This window comes from Acomys minous (assembly GCF_964271855.1).
Source record: "Acomys minous genome assembly, chromosome: 16".
Lineage (NCBI taxonomy): Eukaryota > Metazoa > Chordata > Mammalia > Rodentia > Muridae > Acomys > Acomys minous.
Genome location: NC_140498.1, coordinates 79072119 through 79094634, shown reverse-complemented (window position 1 = coordinate 79094634; position 22516 = coordinate 79072119). Strand labels below are relative to the sequence as shown.

At 47.5% G+C, this 22516-nt stretch overlaps 3 protein-coding genes across 5 annotated transcripts in view; 2 read left to right on the top strand and 1 right to left on the bottom strand.

The window, feature by feature from the left end:
• The window catches only part of TMEM248 (transmembrane protein 248), a 128496-nt gene extending 118668 nt beyond the window's left edge, over positions 1 to 9828 (top strand). For all 3 annotated transcript variants that reach the window (XM_084762573.1, XM_084762572.1, XM_084762571.1), the window contains exons 3-7: positions 1657 to 1942; positions 4470 to 4620; positions 5736 to 5919; positions 6626 to 6769; positions 7469 to 9828. In XM_084762573.1, the coding sequence (XP_084618699.1) occupies positions 1657 to 1942; positions 4470 to 4620; positions 5736 to 5919; positions 6626 to 6769; positions 7469 to 7489 (786 nt within the window). In that variant the 3' untranslated portion in view covers positions 7490 to 9828. The remainder of the gene's footprint in view (positions 1 to 1656; positions 1943 to 4469; positions 4621 to 5735; positions 5920 to 6625; positions 6770 to 7468) is intronic.
• A 2444-nt stretch (positions 9829 to 12272) lies between these two features.
• On the bottom strand, positions 12273 to 17934 carry SBDS (SBDS ribosome maturation factor). Its single transcript, XM_084762580.1, has 5 exons — positions 17630 to 17934; positions 16670 to 16799; positions 15525 to 15725; positions 14218 to 14382; positions 12273 to 12988 (listed from the first exon to the last, which is right to left on the bottom strand). The coding sequence occupies exons 1-5, from the start codon at positions 17755 to 17757 to the stop codon at positions 12860 to 12862; spliced, it is 753 nt and encodes a 250-aa protein (XP_084618706.1). The 5' UTR covers positions 17758 to 17934; the 3' UTR covers positions 12273 to 12859.
• Positions 17935 to 19456: 1522 nt separating this feature from the next.
• Positions 19457 to 22516, top strand: part of LOC311586494 (S-adenosyl-L-methionine-dependent tRNA 4-demethylwyosine synthase TYW1) — an 80256-nt gene continuing 77196 nt past the window's right edge. The window contains exons 1-2 of the mRNA XM_084762554.1: positions 19457 to 19630; positions 21183 to 21313. Of these exons, the coding sequence (XP_084618680.1) occupies positions 19627 to 19630; positions 21183 to 21313 (135 nt within the window). The 5' untranslated portion in view covers positions 19457 to 19626. The remainder of the gene's footprint in view (positions 19631 to 21182; positions 21314 to 22516) is intronic.

Genomic DNA, 22516 nt, shown 5'->3' with positions numbered 1-22516 from the left:
TGACTGGCTTTTTGTTTGTTTATTTCTAGTGTCTCACGATGCTCTCCAGGGTGCCTTCTCCTGCCTAAGTGCTGGCATTAGATATTTGCACCTCCATGCCTGCTTTTAAAAAAAATTTGTATGTGTGTTTGGCCTGCATGTGTGCCTGTGTACCGCATGCATGCAATGCCCTCAGAGGCCGGAAGACAGTATTAGACTCCCTGGAATTGGAGGTACAGGCAGTTGTGAGCTCTCACGCACAGATGTGGTACACAGGCATACATGTGGTGCACAGCCATAAATGTAGAGAAACAAACACTCATATATAAATAAAAATACATAAATATTAAAACAAAAAACTGAAAACAAGCTATTCAATGAATGCAAATTAGTGATTTTAATGTGTCACCACTTTTATACAAGCCCTTCCCTCCCCCCAACTTTTTTTCCCCTCTTCAAAACAGTGTTCTCTGTGTAGCCCTGACTGTCCTGGAACTTACTGTATAGATCAGGTTGGCCTTGAACTCAAAGGTCCACCTGTGTGTGCACCACCACTGCGCAGCTGAATCCTTTTTTTTTTTTTTTTTTTGAGACAGGGTCTCTCTAGGTGGCCTTGGCTGTCCTGGACTCACTTTGTAGACCAGGCTGGCCTCGAACTCACAGCAATCCGCCTTCCTCTGCCTCCCAAGTGCTGGGATTAAAGGCGTGCGCCACCACGCCCGGCCTCTGAATCCTTTTTTTAAAAGTTTATATGTATGAGGGTTTTCCTGCATGTACCTATGTACACTGTGTGCTCGCATAGAACAGAAAGGGTACCGGATGCTCTGACCCTGGAGTTGGTGAGCCACCGTCAGTGCTGTGTGTGCTGGCAAGTGAGCTTAGTTTCTTTACAGGAGCAGCTGCTGTTCACTGCGGAGTCGTCTTGATAGCCCTCACCGCCTTTTCTTGTTCTGCGTTTATTTACTTTTATCTTAAATGGATGAATGTTTTGCTCACATGTCTGTGCACCATGTGTGTGTAGTGTTAGAAAGGGGTTTCCACTCCCTTGGGACTACAGTGACAGTTAGCGGTAACTGCCATGTGGGTGCTGGGGATCCCTGGAATGGCGATCTTATCTACTGAGCTATCTCTCCAGCCCCTCAAGATCCTTTTTTGAGTTTGACATTGGGGCTAGTTGATTTTTCTCTTAATTACAAGATGCTGACTTCTCAGCCACTGTAGCAGGTGCAGTTCAGGTTACCAGGGCAACATAATCCTATCACACTGTTCTTCAGGTGCAGTTCAGGTTACCGGGGCAACATAATTCTATCACACTGTTCTGTAGGTGCAGTTCAGGTTACCGGGACAACATAATTCTATCACACTGTTCTGTAGGTGCAGTTCATGTTACCGGGGCAACATAATTCTATCACACTGTTCTGCAGGTGCAGTTCAGGTTACCCGGGCAACATAATTCTATCACACTGTTCTGAAGGTGCAGTTCATGTTACCGGGGCAACATAATTCTATCACACTGTTCTGCAGGCGCAGGATGCTGCTGTGTTGTGATTTGAGATGGCCAACTTCAAGTCACTCTCTTCCTCTCGTGCTGTGTAGTAGTCAAAGGTCACGGCTCTTTCTGCATTGGAGATTCTGGGACTTCATCTCTCTCTCTCTCTCTGTTTTATTTTGCTGAAGGATTGGAATACTTTCCTGCTACGGTTTAATGACTTGGACTTGTGTGTATCAGAAAACGAGACACTGAAGCATCTCTCCAATGACACCACTACCCCCGAGAGCACCATGACCGTTGGGCAGGCCAGATCGTCCACCCAGCCGCCCCAGTCCCTGGAGGAGTCAGGCCCTATCAATATCTCAGTGGCCATTACCTTGACCCTGGACCCTCTCAGGCCCTTTGGAGGATACTCTCGAAATGTTACACACCTGTACTCCACCATCCTTGGGCATCAGATTGGACTCTCAGGTGTGTGTCAGCTACTTTCAGAGTTGTTAGGCAGCGACTGGGGTAGGTTCAGTGTTCTATGTTTTCACATGCTTCTTCTCTTGAGACTTGAACTTCATGAGGTCAAGAAGGAATGGTTGCTGTGCGTTTTCACTCAGTCGGGTCTCCAGGAATCTCACACAGTCTCTTAGGGTTGTTAAGTCTAGGGAGTCAGGAATTATACTCAGTTTGGCTGTAAGGGAGTCAGCACTCCAACCTCATGTTGTTCAAGACACAGTGTGTATACACAGTGTGTATAATTTATGAATAGGTGTATTGTGCTGGGGTTTGTAATGCATTGTCATTGTTATTTATTTTGTGTGTGTGTGTGTGTGTGTGTGTATGTATGTGGGTGTACATGTGCTACTGTGAACATGTAGAAGACTGAGGTCAATTCCCAGTAAATGATTTTCTATATGTAGGCTCTTAGGATTAATCTTAGGTCATCAGCAGGCTGATTTGCCCTTGACCCGCTTAGCTGTTGTGCTGGGGACTTTTAATTTTGTTTGTGATGCTGAAATTTGAACCAGGGGCTCATGCATGTGAAAAACGTGCTCTCTCAGGCCTGAACAATTTTTTTTTAACTTAAAAGATTTAAAATTAATTATTTAATTATGCTACATATATGGTAAATTGCTTACTTGTATGTGTGGCTAATGCACCATGTATATGCCTGGTGCCGTGGGGGCCAGAGAGCAGAGGATCCCCTTAGCACTGTTGTTACAGACAGCTGTGAGCTGCCTGGAGGTGCTGTGAATTGACTCTGGGGTCTCCTTACCCACTGAGCCATCTCTGCAGCCCCAGGTCTGCATAGTTAGCAGTGTGCTAGCTTGTAGGAAGAACTAGAAAAAGCCTCAGACCTGGTCCCTTGGAATTTGGGAATTATAGAAGAAGCAAAAACATCAGTAATTGGGCTAGAGGGGTAACTCAGTGGCTGAGGGCTTGCCTAGCATGTGTAGTTCCCAGTGCTGAGAAAGATAAACAACAACCAAAGCCTATATACTGCCTAGTTTTACCTCAGCCTGACACAAGCTAGAGTCATCTGGTAAGAGGAAACAGCAGTTGAGAAAATGCTTCCCCTAGATTGGCCTGTGGGTAAGCCTGTGGATTTTTTTTCCCCTTGCTATTGATAGTTGATGTGGGAGGGTACCGGCTTATTGTGGGTGATATTACTCCTGAGCTGGGCAAGCCATGGGGAGCAGGTCAGTAAGCAGCCCCTCCATGGCCTCTGCACCAGCTCCTGCCTCCAGGTGCCTGCCCTGCGTGAGGTCCTGCCCTGGCTTCCCTGAGTAGTGGAGTATGCCTTGAGAGATACACCAAACTAGCCCTTTCCTCAAGCTGCCTTTTTTCATAGTGTTTTATCACAGCAGTGAAAAGCTAGTTAAGACAGTTCATCAGGAATTAACACATATCAGGTGTGTAAAATACTTCCTGCCAGAGAGGAAATGCTACTTAGGGCCTTGTTAGGTGAATTAGTTACTTTTCTCTTGCTGTGTTAAAACACCATGATCAAAGCAACTTAGAAAGTAATTGGGCTAATGGTTGTAGAGGTTTGAGTTTATGACAGCTGATGGGTGAGCAAAGGCATGGCTGCAGGTGGCTGGAGCAGCAGCTGAGAACTCACAGCTTGACCCACAAGCAGGGGATGGTGAGCACACTGGGAGTGCCAGAGGCTTTTTAAGCTTTAAAGCCCACCCTGTACACACCTCCTTGAACCACACCTCTTAATCCTTCCCAAATAGTTGCACCAACTGGGGACTAGTATCCAAACATTTGAGCCTATGGGGACCATGACAAAAAATAAATACCATGGAGTATGGCCATGCCTGTTTGTATGTGCTAAGCTTGGACACAGTAGACATGGTTTAGGAGGACATGAAAGTAAAAACTGGGAGAAGCTGGAAAGCTTTGTTCATACTAAGGGCTGGCTGGGCATTGCAAGGATAACCTTTGGTTCTTTGGTTCCCAAAAGCCTTTGTGTAGTAAAGTCCATAAGATGCTAGTGGGGCCCTGCTTGCAAGTTGGTGCCATGAGAGTCAGAATACATATCACTCCTGTGTTCCAGGATGTAAACAGCCTTTTCCCCTTACGACTTTAGAGCTTCAGTTTGTCGTCCTGAGACCGTCTCTAAGCCTGGTAGACCCTCTGCTTCTCCTGTGTGTGCGCAGAGATGCTTGTGTCACATTTCACAGGATACTGGACGTTCTGAGTGAAGCAACATTAGTACAGAAAATCACTTCACTCAAGTTGTCGGTCTCTGTTCCTGCCTGGGCTCTGGCATGGCTCCCTAGCCCTGACCGGAAGATAGACTTTTGTGAGCCACTTTGTGGCTGTGCTTGTCAAGTGATCTCAATGTTCAGATCAGGACTGTGGCTTTCAGAAATCCCATAGGGCAGGTATGCAGGCCAGTGGGTGCCTGTTGAGTTTGCCTTGAGACTCATTGGAATACCAGTGAACAGTCTGTGAATTTTTGCCTGTGTCCACCAATAAACTGCTAATTCTTTTGCAGGCAGGGAAGCCCACGAGGAGATCAACATCACCTTTACTCTCCCCGCTGCCTGGAATGCTGATGACTGTGCCCTCCACGGCCACTGTGAGCAGGTGGTGTTCACAGCATGCATGACCCTCACAGCTGCCCCTGGAGTCTTCCCTGTCACTGTGTAAGTGTCCTGCATTTGTGGAGGCCAAGAGGACGATTGGCAGGAGTCAGTTCTCCCCTGCTCTGTGGGTTCCAGGGACTGAACTCAGGTCGCTAGGCTTCGTGGCAAGTACATTTACCTTCTGAGCCATCTCGTTTGGCTTCCAGGATTATTTCATTTAATTTGAAATTCTAACTTCTCCATATACAACTGTGCTGGATTGGGGTAGAGTGTTTGTTTAGCATTCGTCAAGTCCTGGGTTCCATTTCCCACACAGAAAACTGAGCATGGTGGAGCTGTAGTCCCAGCACCGGAAGGGTGGTGGTGGGAGGATCAGAAAAGTCAAGGCATCTTCCTCTATATAATGAGGTCAGGACTAGCCTGGGGTACATATGAGACCCTGTCTCAATAAAACAAAACCAGAAAGAAGCTGTGCCCCCCAACCTACTGCTTCAGTAAGATAGTGAACCATGATGCTGTGGCCACTTTCCAGCTCACCTTTCCTACTAAAAGAGTCATGTGTTGGAAAAGGGCGACCTGTAATGAAAGCTGTCTGAGGTAAAGATTCTCTTCATCTCCATGACCCAGAATTAATTTTTATTTTGCTTTTTTAAAGATGTAATTTTATTGCTTTAAGTTGTATGTATTTGTAGGGGGATATAATACATTAGTACAGCTATTTTACTTTTTAGATTTTGGAGGAATTTGTTTTGAGATGGTCTCATGTAGCCTAGGTTGGTGTCAAATACTATACAGCAGAAGTTGGCTTAGAACTCCTGATCTTCCTGCCTCACGTCCTGGAGTTAGAGGTGTGCAGCCCCATATCTGGTTCCTATTGTGGGTGTTTAAAAAAACCAAGAACGGCACAGCAGTTGGATGTGTGGGCTCACACCTGCAATTCCAGCACTCGTAGGCCAGCTTCTGCTGTATAGTGAGATCTTGTCTCAAAACACGAGTGATAACAAACAACCCTCAAACACGAGGGCACTTGTTCCAGAGAAATGTGATAATTGTTCAAAACATCTTATTTCTCCTTTCCTCATGTTGCTCTGTTCAGTGTTGCCGGGCGCTGTGTGTGGAGGGAGCCCAAATAAATGTTTCAGGTCACCGAGCTGGTCTCTTCCTCTCCCCTGCAGTCAGCCACCTCACTGTGTCCCCGACACATACAGCAATGCCACACTCTGGTACAAGATCTTCACAACCGCCAGAGATGCCAACACAAAATATGCTCAAGACTACAATCCTTTCTGGTGTTACAAGGGTGCCATCGGAAAAGTCTACCACGCTTTAAATCCCAAACTCACCGTTATTGTTCCAGATGTAAGTGGGATAAACCCAAGTGCCCTTGGTGTGTGTGTGTGTGTGTGTGTGTGTGTGTGTGTGTGTGTGTGTGTGTGTACGTGTACATGCTTCCTGCTGGGCGGCTTAGTGAGAACCATGGGAGCGGGGATGCTGCACTTGGTGGGGTGTGCGCGCTGTGCAGGGGAAGAGTGCTGCAGAGGGAGGATAGCAGACAGCTGCTTTCTGGGATCATGAAGACATGTTGCGAGAACAGGGCTCTGGCAGGTGGGGTGCAGAGGTTGCACAGAAGCTCCATGTCTTCCCATCATGAGAGCAAGTTTGGTGATTTTGGAAACAAATGGAGGGACTGTGCCTGCTCAAGCTTAAGAATTAGCATTGGGAGCGCTGGAGATGTAACTCAGAGTCGAAGCACTTGTTTAGTGTGTGTGTGCGTGAGACCATGGGTTCAATTCCCCCCCACCCCCCACCCCCAGACAGGGTTTCTCTGTGAAGCCTTGGCTGTTCTGAACTCACTTTGTAGACCAGGCTGGCCTGGAGCTCACAGTGATCCTTCTGCCTCTGCCTCCCGAGTGCTGGCATTAAAGGTGTGCACCACCATGCCTGGCCCATGGGTTCAGTTCTTAGCACCACAAATGATGAAGTTGCTGCAGGCATGGAGGCTGATGTTTGAAAAGTTGTCAGTGACTGACTGCATGTGTCTGGCTTCCTGTCTTTTGTTCACTAGGATGACCGCTCTTTAATAAACCTGCATCTCATGCACACCAGTTACTTCCTTTTTGTGATGGTGATAACGATGTTTTGCTACGCAGTCATCAAAGGCAGACCCAGCAAATTGCGTCAGAGCAATCCTGAGTTTTGTCCTGAGAAGGTGAGCAGTGGGAGCTACCTCTGGCAACAGGCCTTTCTTCAGGGGGCCTCTCTCCTCCAGTGCTGTTTTCAGCACTGGAGTCATGCAGCAGAGTGCGTATCAGGGCAGTTAACTTGTGGCTAGGGATGTGGCTTGCTTAGTGGAATGCTTGCCTTGCAAACATGAGGCCATGTTTCAGTCTGCAGCACTGCATAACCCAGTGGTAGTGCATGCCTGAATCCCAGTACTTGGGAGGTTGAGGCAGGAGGATCATGAGTTTGAAGTCATCCTTAGTCCATAGGGAGTTTTTGGCTCTCCTAGGCTACATGAATCCTTGTCTTAAAAAACCAAATCCAAGGCTGGCACACCTTTAATTCCAGTTCTCAGGAGGCAGAGGCAAAGGAATCCAAGCTAGCCAGAGCTACATAGTTCTCAAGACCCTGTCTCCAAAATGAATGAATAAGTGAAGAAAGGAATGAATAAATGAGTAAATAAAATGGCTAACTTTCCTAGCATAGCGTAAGTGGCTTTGCAGGTTGGCAGCTGCTTACAGACTGCGGGTTTGGTTCATCCTTCCCTGAGGCGAGGTGGCTTCCTTAGGGTCTTGTGAAGTCCCTTGCCAAAAGAGAGTAGTTGTTCATCGTCAGCATGCCCGTGTGCTGTCAGACGAGGTGCCAGCAGCTCCCCATTTGACTCAGCTGTCTGCTTGCTCTCTTGTAGGTGGCTTTGGCTGATGCCTAGTACCACAGCTCCCACTTTCTGGGAGCCCGAGAACCATGATCATTGCCTGCTGAGCGGCCCAGCCCGGCCACTCTGTGGATATACGACCTTGCAATGTTGGGTTATTCCAGCCAAAGACATTTCAAGTGCCTGGAACTGATTTGTACATATTTATAAACATTGATCTGGAAATTGGTCCTGTGATGCACGTGCTTTGCCCTGGATGCAGCCTGGACCCGTCACCCTCATTGGGGGGCAGGAGGGCACGGACATGGGGTTCTCCCATGTAGGGCCGGGGGGTGTGGTGGTCTTGCCGGAGCTGAGCAGGTCGTGTTCCAGCCCTAGTCTGACAGAGGTTTGCTGTGGTCCTTGTGTCAGCCCGGCGAGTTCAGTGGTAGAAGCCGTTTGTACCTTTGTTAGGACACTGCATTTCAGAAGCCACCATTCCCTCCTGTGGCTCTTACATGTCTGTGGCTTACTGACCATAGTAGCAGCAGCAGTAACACCTTTTCAGTTTGCTGGCAAAGAAACTTTTTTTTTTTAAAGAAAAAATAGTTACATTTTACTATTCCCCTAGCTAAGACAGACATGTTCTTCTAGCCTAGGCAAAAGGTCATGCACCCAAAAGTGAGGTAGGCAGTGAGTGCTCTGCTGCTGTCTGCTCCTCCTGTAGAGAAGTGACTGCCTTCAGAAGTAGCTGTGTGGTAGAGGAACAGAGCACAGTGAGGGCTAGCTTCACAAGCAGGATGTGTTACTGAAATAACAAATGCTGGTTTGGTCTAACAGTCACAGACAAGCCTTTGTTTTAAAGGAGATGTGTGTTTAAAAATTTTTTTTTTCTGCACTTATTTTGTACAGCACACATCTCCAGAAGGAAAATGACCATTATGACATGTGTAATATGGAAACGATGCTGGGGAGATCTGCAGGAAGGCATGAGGGTCTGATGGCTGTTCACTGAGCAAAACCAGAAACATTTTACTGAGGACATTTTTGATCATCTGGTTCCTCTGTCCCTTTGCCCTCGTTTCCATTGAAAAAGTCATTTATGATCTCTTCCACTTGTTTTTTGTTTTCTATCAGCACCTGCCTTAACAGTTTCCATGCAGTGTTCTCTAAAGCGGTGTTCCAGACTTGCTGGGTGTGGGGATGAACACATGGAGGCTGAGCCTTCTGGAGGCCGAGACAGGAAAATCTTGAGTTCAAAGCTAGCCTGGGCTACATACTGATACACCATCTCTTAAAGCAAGGAAACATGCTTACGTATGTCAGCACTTTTGTTCCCTAACTGTAGGTCTGTAGTCTGTCTCAATTGGACTTAACTTGCTGTGTTCTGAAACTTACTAGCCTAGAGAATTTCACCTCAGGCACTCTTAAATGAAAAAAAATTTTTTTTTAAATTGAAGATTGTTAAAGTAATCACTGTAGTTATGTGATGCACTAGAGTTGGTTTTTTGTTTGTTTTTAAACCAGTGGTCAGTTGCTTATAAGATGGTTAATATGTGAATTTAATTTAGTCTCCCCTGAGACTTTGAGACCCTTGTCAGACAGGATGGAGAAAAGCCACATGACTGGCTGGTGTAAATGTGCCCTCGGGACCATCAGGGTTCAGATTCCGCTGCTACTGAGTAATAAAACCCTCACTTTCCCTGCTCTGCTCACCCCAACTGTGCTCCTCGGTCACCCTTGTCTTAATGACAGGCAGTGGCTGGGATCTGTAGTGGGCAGAAGGAAGACCACCACAAGCCTGGGGAGAGGAAGTGCCAAAAATGCTTGGGACATGACCCACCCTGAGGCCAGATACATACCATAAAACCAGTATTCGCTGTAGCAGGCACACGGAGGATGGCTGGGGAAGGAGGTTGGGGTGGAGCTTATGGGCCTGCCGTCTGGGCCTGGTCCTCAGCCGCTCCTTGCTGGTAACCCTCAGAATTGGAATGGCAGACTAGGCCACTGGAGACCTGTGACCCCAGCAGCACTGGCTTGTCCTCAGGTGTCTCGGGCTGGGGCTGCAGGCAGAAGTCAGTGACTTCTTGTGAAATGGCTGTTTCAGATCATATTGATCTCTTTCCTTTTGTCCTTTCACCGTATGGTATGACTTGAATCAGTTTTGATTCTTTGTAAGTTCTCACCGTTTGGAGCCTGGTGTTTCTGTTGTGTTCTTGGCGGTGCCTAGGCACCCAGCCTCCTGTGTCCTGACCCTCCTGCAGGCACTGTGGGACTCGAGGGCAGCAGGTCCTTCTCCCGTCCCTTGCTGCATGATGGTCACTAGCTGATCTGTGATGGCGTCCCTCCCTCATTGATTTTCTGTGTTTGAAGTATGTGCACATGTGCTTTACAGAATAAAATATCTGGATTTACTTGGTTTGTCGTCTTTCCTCCAGCCTGATAGGTGGTGTTTGAACAAAAAGTGCAGGTTATTTTATTTTATTTTTTTATTTTTTTTTTGTTTTTTTCGAGACAGGGTTTCTCTGTGTAGCCTTGGCAATCCTGGACTCACTTTGTAGACTAGGCTGGCCTCCAACTCACAGCGATCCGCCTGCCTCTGCCTCCTGAGTGCTGGGATTAAAGGCGTGCGCCACCATGCCCGGCTGAGGTTATTTTATTTTAAAGTACTCCCTGCCATGAGGATGAAGGGTGACCAGTGTTTCCTATTCAGGTGACCTCAACAAATCTATGTGTCTTTGTCCAAAGGGAATAAAACCTTGTGCCCTGTGAGACCATTGACCTGACCAAAACTACCAGAAGACATTAGCAAGAGCCAGGGCTGTGGCTCAGCGGGAGAGCTGTTGCCGTGAAAGCCCCAGTGAGGGGCTGGGGGAATGTGGAGCAGGTTTCTGGGTTCTGTTCTCAGCACACAGGATACACGCCGATTACCTAAGTCCTTAGTGTGCCCTTAGCCACTATTAAGAACAGTGGGCTAGGGGCCGGAGAGCTCAGTGCTTAGGAGCTCTTGTTTTGTTGAAACAGGGTTTCTCTGTGTAGCCCTGCTGTCCCATACTTGCGTTGTAGATCCACCTGCCTCTGTCTCCCCAGGGTTGAGATTTAAGTCCAGTGCCATGCAGTGCCATGCTTGGCGCTCTTGATTTTCTTACAGGGACTTGAGCTCAATTTCTAGCAACCACATTGGGTTCATGGCTGTAACCCAGCTCCAGGGGATTTAGACACCCTCTATTAGCTGTGGAGCAAGTGTGTGTGTGTGCGCACACAGTTTCTTATTGGAAATAGTAGCCCACTCTACTCTGTGCAGATCAGGTCAGACCCAAAGTGCAGGTCCTGTCTTTGCTGCCTTCCTCCTTTCTGCTGGAACACTGTGCTTGGAATGCTTTGTGCTCACCACCATTTTCTTGTGTGTTCATCCTTATCTCTTGAAATGGATGCCTTGGAAAATAAACACATCTCCTCTCAGTATTACAAGGAGATCTTGCCTTAGAGCTGACTTGGTGGTCAGGTATTGTTTTGTTTCCTCACACTCAGGAAAGCAATGATTACCAGAAACGAGAAGTGACCGCTATGCTGTGGTGATGCCCTCTGTGTTCTCAGCACTGAGGATAGTGAGGTAGGACCAGGGATTCAAGGCCAGGCTGGGCTACACAAGTCTTTTCTTTAAAAAAAAAAAAAAGTTGAAGTGCCGGGCATGGTCGTGGATACATACCTCAGAAGCGGGTGAATCTGTGAGTTCCAGGCCAGCCTGGTCTACAAAGTTGAGTCCAGTACAGCCAAGGCTACACAGAGAAACCCTGTCTCTAAAAACTAGGTCTCACTATGTAGCCTAGGTGGCCAGAACACTAAGTAGATCAGACTGGCTGCCTATCCCTGAGTGCTGGGATTAAAGCCATGCCTGCCCCCCTCCCAAGTTATATTTATCACTGTGTGTGTGTGTGTGTGTGTGGTGGGTGGGTTCATGTATGCCACAGTGCATGAATGGAAGTTACAACTGGCAGAAGTCAACTGTTCTCACCTACCATGTGGGTCCTGGGGGTAGGACTCAGGTCATTAGGGGGGTATGGGCCTTTACTGGTCATTTTGCTGGCCTGAGAACCTAATTAAAAACAAAAACCCAGAAAGAAACACCTTATTTGTGAAAGCTGGCCTTTTGCTTCTGAAAACTAAATTTCTTGTGCTATGTTAGTTGGCTGTAGATGAATTAACTCTAAGAACAGGGGTTGGGCATGGGCTTATAATCCCAGTATTCAGGAGGCTGAGGCAGGAGTATGAATTCTGAATAGGAAGGGAAAAAAAAATTAAAAGCAAACCCAAAACTGTCAAAGTGTTCTTGGACATCTGTTTATTAATTTATTTGAAACAAGGTTTCTCTCTGTAGCCCAGGCTGTCCTGGAGCTCACTCTGTAACTAGGCTGGTTTGAACTCAGAGCTGCCTGCCTCTGCCTCCCAAGTGCTAGAATTAAAGACCTTTGTTTGATTAAGACCCTCAAAACACAAAGGAATTAACACCCCCTACCCTAAATTGTGATGGCTAGTCAACTTGACAGGATGGGAGCAAACCTCTGGTCACATCTGTGGGTCTCCACACTGGGTTTACCATCTATGGGCTGGGCTCCTGGACTGACTAGAAAGGGAGCCACATTCACCTCTCTACTTCCTGACTGCAGGTGCACTATGACCAGCCAGCTGCGTCATGATGCTGCCACCATGCCGTCTCTGCTATGATGGACTATGACTGTCAGCCAAAGTAAAACCTCCCCTTAAGATTGTTTTCAGGCATTTCATCACATCAGTGATAATAGTACCTTACACAAAAAATAGTACAATAAGGAGGCTATCTAGAAGTGCAAGACAGAGCTTAATAAAAATAAGTTTTATTGATTATGTATAATTTTAGCTATGCTAACATATATTATAAACTTTTAAGAATTAGTATTAAATGACTTTATATATTTTACCAAGAATAATCTAAGTCAGTTGTGGTACCATGTTTGTTGAAAATTATAAATTCAAATTCTCTCTAGTCATTATACATGTAAATGTAGGGAACTAGGAAGTCCTGTCTGAGTTCACACCTTAGACCTGGGCTTCCTTATGCAGAAACACCACTTCTTCCCAGCAAGCACTGCCCTTAGCAGACCGCTCTCCAGGCATCTGCCACGCACGGCTCTACCTTCTTATCCACAACACTGTCTCTGTTCTTCCCTTTGGAACTAGAAAGGCAGACACAGCAGTGAAGAGCTGTTCTGTTCTGGACTCTGTATTTTGGGCTTTTTGTTTTTGCTGGAAACCCTGATTTACAACAAACACTCAGGTACCTAGGCAAATGTTTAACACAAGACGGAAGTGGCACGTTGCTTGAGCAGGGCTCTGGCAGGTCACAGAAACAGACTGCTGCTGGGAACAGACATCCGCCGCGTGCTCCAGCTGAGGAGCAGGAGGGGGTCATTCGAACTTCTCATCTCCTTCCTCCACGTCCTTCAGACTGAGCACTTCCAGCGAACCCTTGCCTTTGGTTTCCTTCTTTATTAGCTCATCAATTTCTCGGAAGCAGCCCGGGTCAATGAGGCACACCTGCAATGATTAACACAGCTGGTTTCCAAGGGCAGCTGGCTAACAGCATGGAATAAACTCAGCCGGAATGCCCAGGGCAAGGCGATGGCTGTGTGCCAGGTCTGCTCACATGGTGGAGGCCAGGGCAGCAGGCCGGGTCTGGAGTTTGGCCTTTGGGAAAGGCACTCAGCCCTGTTGAGGACTCAGTCACGTGGTCGGTGCTGCAGCTCAGTGAGAGCCAGCGCTGCCTAGCACTAAGACCCTGGGCTCAATCCCTATTCAAGACATAACCAGATCCCCCAGCTGCTTTATACATATGGGCCCCTCCGGGCTGAAATCAAGCATTAGATTTCTACACGTCAGGGACAGTCACTTCCACCTGTGAAACAGACCCGAGACATACTGAAAAGCCATGACAGGTTCTGAAGAGTTCAGATGCTGACTGTGTCAGCAGGCTGTCTCTCTCCAGGGGAGCCACCTGTGACTCAGCAGCAAAGCCTCTCACCACTGATGCTTAAAATATGTTCTGGTATACAGAGAGCTGGTGACGTGTAGCCTCAAGGTTACTGTGCAGGTGAGGATGACCTTGAACTCAGGATCCTCCGACCTCTACTTCTGGAGTGCTAGGGTGACAGGTATGCAGTTCTCGGCTCCACTTTTATTATTAGTTGCCTCAAAATAGAAGACTCAGTGTAAAATATATCTTAGTACTTAGAAAGTGAACATGGCTAATGTAATTCTATTACGAATTTGACTACAAAGCAAGTAAGAAAATCTTGTGACTGCTTAACTGCAGTGTCGTCCTACTTATACCTTTGTCTCACCTACAACTTCTAAATATTATATGGCTTAACTATGACATGTCCCCAACAGGCTCCTCTGTTCAAAGTTTTATCCCCAGCTGGTGGTGCTATTTTGTCAAGCCTGGGACCGTTAGGAGGTGAGGTCTGCGTGGAGGAAGTGATCTCAGGGGCCTGTCTCTGCAGGGGCACACCTGGTCTCCAGGTCCCCCGTGCCCTCTCCTTCCTCTTCTGCCCAATTGAGGCCAAGCAGTTATGGACTGAATCCTCTCAGACTGAGCCAAAAATAAACCTTTCATCTGTTGGGCTTGGGTCACAGCTATGCAAAAGTAATAAATAGAGTGTGCAGGATCAGAAAATAAGCTATTCTGGTAGAATGAAGCCACGACCGTGGTAAGGCTATAACCCTGGGGCCTAGGCTGCCGCTCGCTCCCCGCCCCGTCATCTTACCATCTCCAGCTGCTGGCTGTAGTCCTCGCTCTCCACCACCTTCACCAGCGGCTTCAGCTTCTCCTTCAGCTTCTTTCCCTCACTGACTGGCAGGATGAAGCGCAAGCGCATGTGGGCACGCTCTATCTGGATCTTCTCTTTCAGCTGCTTTATCACCTCCAGAGCCTGTCAAGACAGAACGTGGAGTGCTTGTCAGTCACCTTTTGTGCTGCACTAACTCATGTCCATACGGACAAACCAGTTTCCACACCGCTGCATCATGCCAATGGCTTCATGGCTAAGACACAAAGCAATCCTAGAAAAAACTAGAAGAAGATGTGAAATGGAAATAAAATAATTCTTCACTTTGGAAGAAAGCACTGTCAAAAGCTGGGAATGTAGTTTAGTGGTAAAGCATTTACCTAGCATGCATGAGGGCCTAGGCTCCACCCTCAGCACTATAAACAGTTGAGAAAACATGGGGCGTGGTGATTACATTTGCAAACACAAGTGAACTTCTCTAGAACAGACAAAATGTCTTTCCAGCTCAGTTGGAAAATTTCAGAGATTCCTGCCAAGAGATTTCTAAACCCACCGCATTCTAAGCTGTGTGTGTCCCTAGAGGACCTGAGCCTACGTCTAGGTTGTATTAATTCTAGAACAGTGCGAGACCAGAGACATGTTCCGTGGGAAAATGGACCAGAGCATCCCACAAGCCACCTAGGAGGAGCTTCCCCACTTTGTGTGCACCTCTGCCTGAGGAACTGTCATTGGGTGGTACACCTTTAATCCCAGCACTCGGGAGGCAGAGGCAGGTGGATTACTGTGAGTTCGAGGCCAGCCTGGCCTACAGAGTGAGTTCAGGACAGCCAAGGCTACACAGAGAAACCCTATCTCGGAAAAAAAAAAAAAAAAAAGAAAAGAAGAAAAAGGTGACTTGACTTTCTGGGACAGGGCCTCAGCCTCCCAAGGACTTGAAATACAGGCATTCAGCAGCACTTCCGGCCTGAGAGGGCGGAGTTGTATGAAATATGTCATCAATAGGAACAGTCAAGGAGTTCACGTGACTCAAAATCCAGGTTTTGTCTTTAAAAGGTTTTGGTTGGACAGGGAGTGAGAGTTCTGTGTGCATTTGTAAAGAGGCAGGGCTAAGGCTGTGGCTCAGCTGGTAGTGCTTGCCCAGTGTGCAGAAAGCCCTGGTCCCACCACCAGCACAACAGCCAGGCTTAGAAGCGTATGCTTCGACCCCAGCACCCGAGAGCGGGAGGCAGGAGCGTCAGACGTTTCCATGGCCACGTGCTCTGATGATGTCACCGTCGAGCACCCACCTGCTGCTTCGTGCTCTTGTTGGGCTTCACTGAATAGTGGATGTCCTTCATAGCCCTCTCAATGAGGATGACGGTGTAGGGTCTCTTGGTTTCTGGGTTGACACACTTGTCTGCAACAATGGTTGCAATATCCCTAAACATCTGCTCCAGCTGCGTGTGCCGTTCTTTATCCGATACTTGAACTTCTCCTTTAGTCAAAATCTAAGTGGCAGAACATACAGGAAGCGCCTGTCAGTTTTAGTTCAATTCTCTACTGTACAGATCTAGTTAGCAGGGGGGAAATGCAGTTTGGTTACTGCGGCTGCTAACGCAGAATCACGTGCTGCCTAAAATGAGTCCCATGGTCAGGCTTCCTGAGGGCCAGGGAGAGAAAGCCCACTTAGAGCAGCAATTCTCAGCCTGTGGGCCGCGAGCCCTTTGGGGGCTGCCTATTAGATATTTACCTTACGGGTCATAACAGTAGCAAAAGTATAGTCATGCAGTAGCTATGAAAATAATTTTATGGTTGGGGGTCACCACATGAGGAACTGTATTAAAGAATTAGCAAGGTTGGGTATAGCACATGCCTTGCAGGCTACTAAAGTTCCTGGGTTGAAGTCTCAGAACCGCCACCACAAAACAAAGCCAAAAAACCACAGGCAGGTGCGGTGACACACACCTTTAATCCCAGCACTCAGGAGTCAGAGACAGGTGGGTCTCTATGACGTTGAGGCCAGCCAGGGCTATACAGTGAGAATTTGCTTTAAAAAAAAAATCATCTGGGGTGAAGATGGGATGGGGAATAACGGTAAGGTAAATGAGGTAGATAATTTGTTAGAAAAGTTAATTTCTAAAGTTTGATTAAAAAAAAAAATAATCCAGACGCTGGATATGGTAGCACCCTTTGTCTCCAAAAACAAATCTAGAGTTTGTCCTACTCCAGGACACAGCTGCCCAGAGAGTTTGCTGCCAGCTAGGGCTACACAGTGAGTGTATGTGTCAAGAAGAAAAATTATCAAACACACCATACAGACCTCCCAAGTCTTAGAACAACATAACTGGGGGGAAAAGATGCTAAAACAACCAACAAGAACTCATCAAGAACAACCGTAGTCCTGATGTTGCCGATGATCATGAGATTATGTATGGCGGCTGGCGGAACCTACCTGTTTGCAGATTTCCGTCTGGTCGTCTGTTCCGAATGCACTGATGAGGTCTTCCTTCTTGGCAACCTGACCTTTGGAAACATTTACAAATACTGAGTGGGTCTGCAGAACTTCATCAAGGTCTTTTTCCCTTGAAAGGGCAGGAGAGAAAGTCCTATATGAATCCACTGGTCAGCTGGAAATCCACTCACATTTAAATACAAGATGGCAACGAGATACATGGCAAGTGCTGAGAGCTAGGTGTGGTGTGTGCCCATCTGCAATCCCAGCATGCAGGAGGCAGAGACAAGGGAAATTGGGAGTTTAAGGCCAGCCTGACATACAGAACTACATAGTGTGTTCTGCGCTATCTGAAACAATCTCAAACTCAGGACCTCCCACTTCATCAGGGAAGGAAGACAGGACACGTCATTGTTTTATGTGGGGAAACCCAGGGTGTGGTGGGGAGTGGCGCTGAAGGCTTCCATCCAGGAATTGTCTGTCCCTAGGTGGCAGTAGTTTAGACACTATGCATTTGGGTAAAACTGGGGGTTCTGAGAGGTGTGTGTGACATCTGCTCTACTCAGTGTTTGTAGGATTAGCTTCCTGATTTTCTTTCCAGGAAAACGACCATAGTAAGTCTCTTTTCTTTGTGATAGTATTTGGAGTCTCGGGTTCCTATCTTAATCATCAATCCAAGAAGCCCAGGGACAGGGTCTCTCTCTCACACACACTACTTCGAAGCTTGCCTGGAATTCGCAGCAATCCTCCTGCCTCAGCGTCCTGAGTGCTAGGATTACAGGCCTAGCCACCAGGCCCAGCTATGACAATTTCTAAATAGGCAAGTTTTTACGACACCAACAAAATCCCAAACCAGGCCTGAAAGGTACCCATGGCTCTCAAGGGCCGGGCTTAGGGAGACCAGGCCTCGGGGTCGGGTCGGGGGCCGGTCCGATAGGCTCCGGGCACAGGGTCACTCACACGCCACTCCGCCAGCCGACGACCTTGTTTTTATAGCAGGCGATTTCGAAGCGCTTCCCTGCTCGTTTCATCCGCACCACGGCCACATTGGTCAGTCGGATCTGGTTGGTGGGGGTGAAGATCGACATGGTGGCTGCTCACAGACCTCGAGCTCGCAGGGGTTCCAAGTGCTCGGCTGAAACGACCCCGCGGCGCGCGGACCCTTAACGCCCAAAAAGTGCGCGACTCTTCCCGGACCTACTCACGGGGTAGCAGCCACTGCGCACCAAACTGCCCCACTGCGCCTGCGTCAGGCGGCTCACTAGCCCCCGCCCAGGAAAAGAGAGCAACCACGCCTGCGCGGTGTGGCTTTTAACGCCATCTCTCTCCGCCCTACAAGGAAGGCGGTCGGCGATGATGTCATTTACATGCGCTAGTAATTCCTATAGGCTCCTGAGTAGCGTTTGATGTCCAAGTGGAAACACCAGTTGCTAGTTGAGTTTGCAGAGTTAAGACACTGCATTCATTCTAACTTGTTTGGTTTTCCGAGACAGGGTTTCTCTGTGTAGCCTTGGCTGCCCTGGACTCTCCTTCTAGACCAGGCTGGCCTCCTTCTGCCTCCTGAGTGCTGGGATCAAAGGCGTTCCCCACCACGCCGGACTTCATTCTAATTTTTAAGGAGAATTTTAGAAGGGAAAAAAAAGTGTAATGAGCTTCCGTCATGTTGTTCTATAATTATCAACCTCCATCTATTCTTATTTTGTTCTCCCTCTTTTTATTATATTATTTTTACAGCAAATTACCAGGTATGACGGCTTTCGCTTGTAATCTCAGAACTTTTTAGGAACAGCCAGGATACCAAGAGTTCAAGGCCATCCTCACCAACACAGTGAGTTCGAGGCCAGCCTGGGCTACTTGAGACCCTGTTTCGTTATCATCCTCCTCAAAGCAACCATATCCTTAAGTATCCTTAAATACTTTAGTACCCCTAGCAGACACTCGTCTGACAATCAGTCCACATTCTACTTCTCCAATCTAAATAATGGCTGTTACAGTCACTTGTTGCAGTTAAGATGCAAATGAACCGACACATAACACACCTACACTGCAGACTATGGTCATCATCAGTTTTTGCTTTGTTTTGTTCTTGAAACAAAAGTCTCACTATGTAGCTCAGACTGGCCACTAACTCATGAGCAACCCTTCTTCTGCCTCAGTCTCAAATATTGGGATTAGAAGCATGCGCTAGTACGCCTGGATGTCCTGAGTGGTTTTTGTTTTTAATGTCTTTCTTTCTTTCTTTCTTTCTTCCTTCCTTTCTTTCTTTTTTAATCCCAGCACTCGGGAGGCAGAGGCAGGCGGATCATTGTGAGTTCGAGGCCAGCCTGGTCTACAAACCGAGTCCAGGACAGCCAAGGCTACACAGAGGAACCCTGTCTCGAAAAACAAAAACAAAGCAAAACAAAACAAATCTGTTGGCTCGGCGTAGTGGCCTTCTGTGCACCCGGGAAGCAGAGGCCGACTAATCGCTTTGTTTGAAGCCTCCCTCTGTCTCTATAGTGCTAGGATTAACAGTCTACACTATCAAGCCAGGTTTTCATTCATTTCTTGAAAATACTTTCCTCGGTCCCGCTCTTTCCCCTCCGAGCCAATCCAAATAGAGCCCGGAGCACGCTCGGTTTTGCGTCTCCTCCTCCGGACCGAGCTTCCCACAAGCCCGCCCCTTCCCATTCTGAGCCAATCCGAGAAGTACAGGAAGTTTTCTAGCATCTTTCCCAGGTTACGATTGGGGCTTCCCCCTTGATCCCGCCCCATTTTTCATATGAACCAATCAGAGAGGACCTTGGAGCTTACGCTACCGCCGTCTTTCTGCTGGGCCCGCCTCTGCCTTCTGTGGCCAATGCGGGCGGTCCTGCCGGCAGCATGGCTTCCCGGGTACTGTAAACCGGACCCTCCAGGTGGTAGTCCCGCGCTCTCCGCGTTTCCTGGCGACCTGCGGGCCTCGGGCTCCGCAGAGGATGGGTGAGGCCGGGCTGGCCAGGGGCAGGGGCGGGCAGGAGGAAACTGCTTCCCTCCCCACGGAGGGGCCATCGGTTGTTGTACTTGGTGTTTTTCTTCTTCTTTTTTTTTAATCGTATCTTATTTTTCCCCTCTGTCGTTTTATTATCTTTTTGCTCGTTTTTCTTTTTAAAGGGCTTTGTTTTGTATCCCAGGCTGATTCAGAGCTCATTGTGTAGCTGAGGAGAATTTGGGCTCCACCATATAGCTCAGGAATGGAACTCATTTGGGTAGCAACCGCCTTGACACTCAGTATATAGCTGAGGCTAATCTGGAACTCACTACCCAGGCGGATTAGGAAATTGCTATGTACCCTAAACGGGCCTGGAACTTGTCATGTAGCTCAGGCCAGGCTCAAAAGAAAACGTTCTTCCTGTCTGTTAGCAAGAGGCAGTTACTCCGGGGAGCAGAAAGAACCATTCTGTGCTCTTGACTTGGTTTTTGCCTTTCTGAGACTAAGGGATATGTTTTGAAGGAAACTGGCCTAGCCTCAGGGAAAAAAAAAAGTTGGCTCCCTACTTCTAAGTGTTTTGATACTCCTGGGTTTATTGAACAGCGCCAGTTCAAAACTCTAAACTTTAGGTTTCAAGTCCTTTGACATTTCTTTCAGCTTCAGTGTTAAGGCAAGCCTGATTTAAAAAAAAAAAAAAAAGGTCTGGTGTGGGCTGGAGAGATGATTCAGTTGTTAAGAACACTTGCACCAGGCTGGAGAGATGGCTCAGTGGTTAAGTGCACTGACCACTCTTCCAAAGGTCTCAAGTTCAATTCCCAGCAACCTCATGGTGGCTCACCACCATTTATAATGAGATCTGGTGCCCTCTTCTGGTGTACATAAACCAAACCCAACCCACTTTCACCCACAACCCCCTTAACTGCAGCCTCAAGGGATCCAGTGCCTCTGGCCTCCAAGGGTCATTGCATATATGTACATGTGCACATACACACATGCCTACATGTAACTAAAAGCAATAAAGAGAAACCCTTTTTTAAAAGGCGGGGGGCTTGCATGGCAGCACGTGCCTTTAATCCCAGCACTTGGGAAGCAGAGGCAGGTGGCCAGCCTGGTTTTCATAGTGGGTTTTGGGACAGCCAGAGCAACATAGAGACAGTCTTCTCTGTCTCTCAGAGAGAGGGGGTGGGGAGCAGGTATGGGGCTGTTTGGATACTGAGGTAGGAGAGTTGTAAGTTTTTGGGGGTGGCCTGGTATCCAAAACAAGACCTTGTTTTAGCCAAAAAAAAAAAAAAAAAAAGCCATCTCATTTTTTTAGGTTGCCGAGTATGAAGTGTGCTGTCCTTAAATCACTCTTTGTTGTTTTAGTTTTGTTTGTTTCTCTTTAGAAAGGGCCTCGTTTCGTGTCCCAGGTTGACTCAGAAACCCCTGTGTAGCTCAGCAGAGTTTGGGCCTCGCCCTGTAGCTCGGGTCTGGAACTCACCTTGCATAGCACTGCAGCAGCCATACATGGGCATCTTTGCGTGCGGCTGCCGGCGCTGCCACATCTGTGTGTTTTAAACTCAGGCCCTCCTCTGGACGTGTGGGACTTCTCGTCGCCTTTGCTGTCACTATGGATGAACAGGTTCTACATCTATCTGGGCTGTGCTCTGGGAGTGACCCTCTGGGTCTGTGTCCAGATCATCATCAAGAAACAGGTAATTGGGGTAGTTTTCTCTCTCTACCTCTCCCCTTAAAATTTCATTTTTTAACTAGGTGCATATGTGAGTACAGTTCCTGGAGAGGCCAGACGAGGGCGTTGGATCTTTCAATTATTTTTTATTTTTAAATTTAATTTATTTCTTATTTTTTAAAAAAGACTTATTTATTTATTATTATGTACACAGTGCTCTGCCTGCCTGTACACCTACATGTCAGAAGAGGGTACTAGATCACATCATAGATGGTTGTGAGCCACTATGCGGATGCTAGGAATTGAACTCAGGACCACTGGAAGAACAGTCAGTGCTCTTAACCTCCGAGCCATCTCTCCAGCTTGCGTTGGATCCTTTAATATAGGAGTTACGCGTGGGTGGTCACAACTGTAGCTCCTAGCCCAAGCCCTCTGCTCAGTCCCGCCGACCAGACACAGTGCGCGATCGGTCTGTGCTGCCATCCCAGAGTACCTCTGCTTATAACTGGATATGGGTGCTGGGGACCAACAGGAGTCCGCTGTGAGAGGAGAGCCATCTCTCTGCCACCTCATCTAATTTTTTGAGACAGAGTCTCTCATTTAACCTGGAGTTTGCTCACTAGGCCACGGTGGCTGGCCAGTGAACCAGTAATCTTTTCTTTTTTTTTTTTTTTTTTCCTTTCCCAGCACTGGGATTATAGGTATGTGTCAGAGGCAGTTTGAATCTGAGTGTATATTGCAGGCAAACGGTCTAGATTTTTATACACATTTTGAAACGGAGTATGTTGTGGTTATATTTTCCATGCAGTAGATTCAAGGGCGTCAGTGAAGCAATCAGGCATATAGAATACATAGTACAAAGTACATAGTAATGACATCATTGTTTCTAAGTCATTAACTTGGCACAGGCAGATATTACATTCTTGGGTTGAGCCAGGGGCCGGAGACAGTCCTCAGTAAGATTAACTTTTTGCTGATAGTCAACGTCTGACACCTTTTTCCCATTGATGACCACCCATCCGTCCCCTCCCTCACACACTCCTGTACAGAGGAGAGGTGGACGAGGTGTAGTAGCCAATCCATAGGGTCCTCTATATCTAGGAGGACACCAGAGACTGCCCTTCAATACATATGCCACGCCATATGGAATTTTGTATTATAGGACTTAAAATTCCGCTTTTACTTTCACTCTTGTCTGAGTTACTTTTCCTCGAATGGGTTCTGCCTT